This window comes from Hippocampus comes, unplaced genomic scaffold (genome assembly GCF_001891065.2).
Source record: "Hippocampus comes isolate QL1 unplaced genomic scaffold, H_comes_QL1_v1.1 scaffold109, whole genome shotgun sequence".
Classification (NCBI taxonomy): Eukaryota; Metazoa; Chordata; class Actinopteri; order Syngnathiformes; family Syngnathidae; genus Hippocampus; species Hippocampus comes.
Genome location: NW_017805274.1, coordinates 1181155 through 1189090, shown reverse-complemented (window position 1 = coordinate 1189090; position 7936 = coordinate 1181155). Strand labels below are relative to the sequence as shown.

General features: G+C 46.2%; 2 protein-coding genes across 2 annotated transcripts in view; one reads left to right on the top strand and one right to left on the bottom strand.

Moving 5' to 3' along the window:
- LOC109515626 (solute carrier family 22 member 5) overlaps positions 1-2228 on the bottom strand; it is a 4035-nt gene extending 1807 nt beyond the window's left edge. Inside the window, 4 exon segments of the mRNA XM_074895032.1 lie at positions 1-119; positions 191-345; positions 1136-1239; positions 1310-2228. The exon segment at positions 1-119 is cut by the window's left edge and continues 13 nt beyond it. Of these exon segments, the coding sequence (XP_074751133.1) occupies positions 1-119; positions 191-345; positions 1136-1239; positions 1310-1699 (768 nt within the window). The 5' untranslated portion in view covers positions 1700-2228.
- LOC109515622 (solute carrier family 22 member 5-like) overlaps positions 1-7936 on the top strand; it is an 11275-nt gene that overhangs the window by 1610 nt on the left and 1729 nt on the right. Inside the window, exons 2-9 of the mRNA XM_019869529.1 lie at positions 3279-3771; positions 4118-4221; positions 4582-4736; positions 5025-5196; positions 5274-5400; positions 6693-6787; positions 6975-7189; positions 7612-7794. Coding sequence (XP_019725088.1) covers positions 3307-3771; positions 4118-4221; positions 4582-4736; positions 5025-5196; positions 5274-5400; positions 6693-6787; positions 6975-7189; positions 7612-7794 — 1516 coding nt within the window. The 5' untranslated portion in view covers positions 3279-3306. The remainder of the gene's footprint in view (positions 1-3278; positions 3772-4117; positions 4222-4581; positions 4737-5024; positions 5197-5273; positions 5401-6692; positions 6788-6974; positions 7190-7611; positions 7795-7936) is intronic.

Genomic DNA, 7936 nt, shown 5'->3' with positions numbered 1-7936 from the left:
TCTCCACTCTCTGATGCTGTACGCAATCCATGGAAGAATCATGTAGCCGATGCCGTAGAAGAGGAACGCTCCGAGCGTTGTGAACATCACACGAAGTTTCTTGCTCAAAACCTCCGTTCCTGTCAGGTGTAGAGAAAAAAAAATAGATGCTTATTCAAAAAGACACGAGGCGAGAGAGATGAGATCATACCTAATACGAAGGCGGAGATGTAGATGGAAATCTGGGAAGCTCCGACAAACAGGAACATGATGCAGAACATCCTCCATGACTGGGAGAAGGACTGCAACAGGACTGAGATGGCTTGAGCTCCGAAAGAGATGAAAACTGTCTTCTTTCTTCCAAACCTAAAGAGGAAATAATGATGCAAACTTCACGGTTTGGTGCCTTGATGTCATGGCTTAACAAAAAATGGACTCCCAACTACTGATTTGTCATGCAAAGTGAATATTAAACCACGTTCCATTCCATAAGTCACGTCCTTCGATCAAAGTCCCGGAAGATTTACCGGAAAGTCTTTACATCACAGCTTTTGTTCTCGCTACTTCTTTTTTTTTTTTTTTTTTGCTAGAGCATAACCACTAGAATGTCACAACTCAATACCCTGGTTTTCAATTTACATTAAACCTTCAAGCCACCTTAACACATTTCTCCTGTTTGTCAAGAGGAGACTTGAGGATCAAATGAATGATGGTTTGGCTTGGTTGTTACTTCAATTCACGCCGGTTCTGAGACAGCAAGGCTACGTGCCGTTTGCGCTCTCGTGTCACACTCTCTGACCCCGCAGCTGGCCACAACCCTCGCTCGTTGCTTTTGCCTCACATGTCGGGGAAAGCGGGTGGGGGTGCGAGGGTACGCTATAGGAGTTTATCCAGCTGGAAAAGGACAGCGTTGAGAAGAGAAAGGGGAGTTCTCCAACAAATCCCCAAGGAAAAGTACTCAGTCGCCGTTCGCTCAAACCTCAGTCATTGTCAGTGAAATTTCCCAAGACAAATGTTCTCACAAACAAACTCCGACATGCAATGGCTCTCTTTTGTGGAACGAGCGTAACGGATCCAGGCATGCACCATTCGCACAATAACTTTATTTCTATCCCTGCAGCAATTAAAAAAAAAAAAAAAAACTGGGATGAGGTACCTGTCAGAAAGCTGGCCTGAGATCAGCGAGCCCACGAGATATCCTACGAACAGAGTCGAGGATGCAAAAGGAACTTTCCACTGGTCGTCACACACCAAGTCCCACTGCAAAGACACATGCAATCAATTCTTCCCGCACATTTGAACATGTTTGTCATGTGAACGGCATTCTGACCTCGGTGACAATGTTGTCAGGGTAAATGTCTCTGCTGTAGCTCCAGCCATCCAGGCAGGCCTCCTGCTCCAAGCCTGTGAGGTTGACGTCCGTCCCGGGAGCGTATCCCTCCGCCGAGAGGTTCCGGACCACGTCCAGCTTGTAGCGCCGACACTGGCTACGTACCTCGCGTCCGTCCGCCTCGGTGACGGGAATGATGGCGTCCCGCCACGCCGCCGTGAGGTTGACCTCTGGCACGAGGCAGCGGTGCTCAGGGGCTGCCCCGACGAAAACGATGTAGAACCCGTTGAAACCGGTGGAGACGAAAATGGTGTTGAGAAGGATGAAAGTAATCCAGAAGTGAGGTCCGGTTTGGCCCAGGAAGGCCGTGTCTTCGTTGTAGTCGCCCATGTTGAACGGTGCGTGTGCTGTGGTGATTCTCAATCACTGAGCCGGACCCTCAGTGGTCCAGCGAATCCCCTCACACCCAGCAGAGCATTAAAACCCCCCTTTCACGATGAATCCGCTCTCATCTAGCGGGAGGAAAAACAATCAGGACTCATAGAAGGAGACAGAGGAAATAATTTACCCCGACACATCCCCTCGACCGGCTGATTTGATTTACTGGGCTATGATCAAACGCTTCAAAAAGTGGCCCGGTCCATCTGCGCTGCCTCTGTCCCACCACCATGGCCAGTCGCACAGCAGTGGGCCACTGTTTGCTCCCCAAAACATTCCACACTTTTAAATACTCTTTAGAAGTGCACGTGCTTGTACTCTAAATGGCGCTAAGTAGCTTTCAAGCGGCCAAAAGAACTGTGTTTTAGGTCCACTTTCAGCCGGCCACCATGTCAAAGTTCAGGGGCGTTTATGCTGAGTTGCTAACATGCAACCTTGCTAACGCAAAACACAAATAGGACAAGGAAACCAAAACAATCATTTCCACAAACCGTAGCACAAGGGTGGTAGCGGTTGAACTTGGGTGAGTGGGTGTAGATGGCACATAATTGATCTTCAAAAACAATCAAAAACAATCAACGCTGTACTGACATTGGGGGTTCTGTAAGACCTCCCACCGAAATGACTTTGCGTCATCAAACGTCACACAGACGTGGCACAGGTAGCGGCTGCGAAGAGATTGAGCCGTCAAGCCGAAATTCACCCAGGTCACGAGCGGCTGTTTTTGAACCAAAAATGCTCTCACATGCTTTCGCAAATAGGTCGATAAGCCCACTATTGGTCAAATAAAATATTACCATCTATACTTTAATGTTATGCCGGTGGAAATTAAATAATGAAAGCCTCCCAAATTTTATGTTGCCAGGCAAAACTGGTTTTTGACAGTTACATTGAGTTCGTAAAAAGTTTCCTGTTTGATTGCGAGTGATCAAACTTTACCAACATACTATGACTGCTTGCACTGACAAAAACTCATCGCGCTTGGGGAACCAAGCATCTGTCTCATATATGAGGTGGAAACTTGGGAGCAATCTGACGAAATGCCAAACTGACCACTTGGAATGGCCCGAAAAATGCTTCACACGAATTTGTCATTGTAATTGTCATCGTCATTTTTTTTCAGAGAGATGAGACGTTTTTGTGGGGCTCGTCATCATGGATACAGTATGTCTGCCAGATGGCATGCTTCTGAGAGAACCCGGCTTTGGGGCTGACTTTTTCACCCACGCCAATGATAGTACATATGAAAATTGTCTCCAATTTGTGGACATGGCTTCTTGTGACTTTTTTTTGTGGGTCTGCTCATGACAGTCTACCAAATTTCATGTAGGTAAAAGAACTGGGTTGAGTTGCAAAATCTTAAAAATTCCAGTGACTGAGCTAGTCGAATCACCTGTATCACTCTGGTTTGTTGACTTATTGATGTTTGTGTCTTTTCCACGTGTTCCATTTCAGTGCCAACAATAAATGTCCACAGGTTGAATGTGGACTTGAGTTAATGTTGTGCTTGTGTGTGCGTGTGTGCACACAGAGTGTGAGGGTGGTGCTGCGGTGCTGGGATGGTTTCACTTGAGTGGACCAGTCCAAACAAAAAATCGACTCCAGTCCATTATCAGCCGCCGGCGTACAGGATGGACAACGTGAATGACTATGAGGCCGACACGGAGTTCTTGAAGGTCTGGGGACCCTTCCAACGTCGCCTCTCACTGCTGCTCTGCATCACAATGATCCCCAACGGTTTTGCCAGCCTGACGGGGGTCTTCGTGGCTGACACGCCGGCCCACCGCTGTCTGGTGCCCACGCACAGGCTAAACCTGACGGAAGAGTGGCGCAATGCTAGCATACCCCTGGAGGAGGACGGCCGCCTCGCAGAATGCTCCCGGTACCGCTTGGATGCTCTGCTGACTTACTCGGAGGCGGGCTTGCTGCCCTCCGATGTCAACCTGACTGCCGTGCCCCGAGAGGGCTGCCTAGACGGTTGGGAATACGACCGCAGCGTCTACACCTCCACCATCGTCTCTGAGGTGAGTGGGATTTTTTTTTTTTTTCATCAAAATGTCCAAATTTTCAGGTCATCCGAATCCACCAAAAAATGTGAAGTCCACCGTTTCTGATTGAAACGGCCATTTTGTGGCAATGTACTTCGAGACTAGTGACTTCGTAACAATAATTCCCACTGTGGAATTTGCCCAATTGACCCTCAAGAAGCAGGCACCCCAGATGGGCGGCGATTGTATGAAGAAACTTTTTCACCGACGCAGGTTTATGTGGCTGGAAAATGGCTGTGCCGCTTTGGATTTTTATCGTCTTAACAGTTTTCTTGGTGTGTTTTCTGTCCCGTGTGTGTGTGTGTGTGCCCGTGTATCGCAGTGGGACCTCGTATGCGGGCAGCAATGGAAGAAGCCGCTGACGTTGTCGCTCTACTTTTGCGGTTTCCTCGTCGGATCCTTCCTGTCCGGCCAGCTCTCTGACAGGTTAACACATGCACACATCGATACAAAATAATCAATAACCGATAAATAACTCACCGACTCTTGTCATTATTTGACCATGTGATAGAGGTCCCCAATAAAAAGAGAACACGTTCAGAGTCCTTCCTTCTTAGCTCTCAGAGAAGGCAAAGTATGGCTCTCTTGACCCACAGACAATTCTTCCCGTAAATCTGAAGGAGAGAAAATCACATCATTGTCATGATTTCTTCACATTGTCTGAATTGTCTTCATCTAACGCCACTCTACATCGGCGCAGTATGGAAGGAGCAACTCCACACTGACTCCTTTTATTTGTTTTTGCAACGCATCACAGCTGGTTGATGAATCTATTTCCCCTTTCAGGTTTGGCAGGAAGGTCGTGCTGTTTGCCACGATCGCTTGCCAGAAGCTGTGTGTTTTCCTGCAGGTCTTTAGTCACTCCTGGATGGCTTTCTGCGTCCTGCAATTCCTCGCAGGCATGTCCACCATCTCCAACTACCTGGCTGCCTTCGTGCTCGGTACGGGTCACGAACCAGCGCTTGCACAAATTGTGAACTGTTTTTTATTTTTTCCTCGATAGTTTTTTTTTTTTTTTTTTTTAGAAAGAAGTTGCAATCCTTGTGGGATAGTTGCCTTTTGTTTATTTTTTTTTTTCGAAATCAAATTTGTAACATTTCAGGATCTTTTTTCCTCGAAAAAAGTTGGAAAGCCAGAGGATATTCTGTTCAATGATTTTATATATAAAGTAAAAAAATAAATAAAATCATACTTTTATTTGCGAGTGAGGTGCAAGCTTTGCCTCGCAGGTGCAGAGCTCCTCAGTGCTCAAGTGCGCCTGTTCTTCACCACGGCGGGCTCATGTTTATTCTTCGCCTTGGGCTACATGCTGCTGCCGCTCCACGCCTACTTCCTGCGAGATTGGAGGATGCTGCTGCTGGGCATCAACACGCCCGGCTTCCTCCTCTTAACTTTCTGGTGGTAAGGTGCTGGTGGCATTTTTCTATCCCGATGCCCATTTCGCCGCCCGATGCGCCAAGGTTTTTGTGATCGTGCAGGTTCATCCCCGAGTCCCCACGCTGGTTGATATCTCAAGGACGGGTTGCCGAGGCCGAGGACATTGTGAGACGTGCCGCCAAGACCAACAAAGTCGAGGCGCCGACAAAAATCTTCACTCCTTTGCAGGTTTGTGTTTTTGACTGCCAATGCTGAAGAAGAACCGACAAGGAGAGTAAATCAATCCTCAAATTGTCAATGTAGGGTGGTTGATTTTCAAATGCTCATCTTGGGGATCGGTGGCGTACATTGGTCGGAAGTTGTCAAACCTTCATTATTTTAGAAAAAGCCTCAACGACTAATTTATTATTTCAAAATATGACTGTAGTGTACTTATAAGATGTTGACTTTTTTTCTGGCTTTATTGCCATAAACTACAATTTTATTCTCATGAGCTTTTGAGATTTTCCTCCCAAAATACAACTTGATTCCTGTGAATTATGACCAAAGCAAACCGCAGGTGGCTCAGATGAGGGCTGTAAAAATAACAACTCGACGTTGATATTTTGAAGACTGACTTCCTTATGCTAATGAGTCTCCCTATCAAAAACCTAATCTTGTCATCCTGTTTGTTTGCAAATCCCAAATAATCGAATGGGAGTGCCATTTTTGACATAGAATACTGCGGCTGAATATTCTCTATTTACTTTTATAAACTTTTCATATGCACGCACTCTCAGCATGTCACTATCAATCAGCGAACCAGCATATCTGGAGATGTTTTTGTTCTTGTTAGAACATTTTTTTTTTTTAATTGCCCCTCTTTATCTGGTTCACTGGTCAATGTCCAACCGCTGACACTAATTTACACACTGCCGCGCACGTGTCTGTTTACGTGTGTGTGTGTGTGTGTGTGTGTGTGTGTGTGTGTGTGTGTGTGTGTGTGTGTGTGCGCTCAAATGTGGGAGCCAGCAGGGGAGGCGGGGGACCTGCTGGAACTGGAATGTCTGGTAAAATGTACACTCTCTGACCCCCCAATCAGAGCATTCCTTAGACTGTCGAGGAAAAAGTGATGACAAGAAAAAAAAAGTCTCATTCTTACTCACATCTTTATCTTTTTTTTCTTTTTTAATTAGTCAGTTTTTTGAAAAAATATTGTTTATTGGTTGATATATTATGATTTAAAATTTAAACTCTACTCTCTAAAGATGGGCCCTTTTTCTCCTAATTAGTTACTTTCTAATTTAAAAAATATTTTCTTCTCAGATTATCACTTTTTCCTTGTAAGTTATTGAGACGCATTAGAAGTAGTTTATCTCGGGAAAAAAGGGACTTTATTCTGCTAAGATTGAGACTACTTACTGTATATACTGCATGTATACTATACATACAGTATATACAGTAAGTAGTCTCATATATGTATATAAAATGTGTGTGTGTCTGTGTGTGTGTGTGTGTGTGTAATGTTTATTGTTCTGTAGAAAGATGGCTTGGAAAAGATGAAGGTGTACAACATCTGTGACTTGCTCCGCATTCGCAACATGCGCTGGTTGTCAGCTGTGCTATGGCATGTCTGGTGAGGTGCACGCACACATGCGCGCGCGCACACACACACACATACCGAATGACTTGTCCGGTGCTGTGAGGCTCAAAAACTTGATCCGAATTGTGTTCGATTCCACCATGTATTTTTAAAAGCCACCCGGAAAAGAAACAGAAAACGATTTGACTATGGCTGAAGCTGTGTCAATTTCCCTCCACAGGAGCACGATCGCCATGAGCTACCTTGCCTTGTCCCTCAACACGTCCAACCTGCACGGCGACGCCTACCTCAACTGTTTCCTGTCGGCGGCTGTGGAGATTCCTGCCTACATCACCACGTGGCTCATTTTCCGCAGTTGCCCCCGCCGCCTCACCATGTCTGGCTGGCTCTTCTCCTCAGGATTCTTCCTCCTGGTAATCCAGCTCATTCCGGCAGGTTGGTGACACATGTTGGGATGAAAATTGGATGCGTAGTTTTTTTAACCCCTTGTACCAAAATCCTGACCCAGGGTGCTGGGTCAAATCCAAAACCCAATGTGCTTGGTATAATGAACCCAGCATGGACTTGGTGTCTTTTGGACCCAGGGGTGGGTTAGCTATTTCACACTCTAAAAACAAAAGGGTCAAATCACATCAACGGAGCCAAGAGGGAAAAAAAAGTTTGTTTCTAACTTTCTCCATTCCATTCCAGCAAAGCGATAGAAGACGGGTTAGCTTGCCCAAAAACACCGGTCTCTGACTTTAAAGCAGAGAAAATTAGCTTTTTGTGAAACGCTATTATTTTGCACTTCGGTGACACCTCCAACTATACAAACACCCAAAACAGAATTGCGACGAGTGTTATCTTCTCACCGGCAGATCTGCACTGGCTGGCGGTGTCTGTGGAAATGATGGGCAAGTTCTGCTTGACAGCGGCATTCAGTCACGTCTACGCTTACTCGGTGGAGCTCTACCCGACCGTGCTGAGGAACACGGCCATGGGCGCCTGCTCCATGGGCTCAAGGATAGGCAGCATCCTTGCACCCTACATCATCTACCTGAGTAAGTATTACCCAACTTTGGGTTCTTTTGCACAAATCATGTCGATAAGCAATCAGCTGGAGTTCACATCCCCCTCGAGCCTCTCTCTCTCTCTCTCTCTCTCTCTCTCTCATCTCTCTCTCTCTCCTCTCCTCGTCCTACA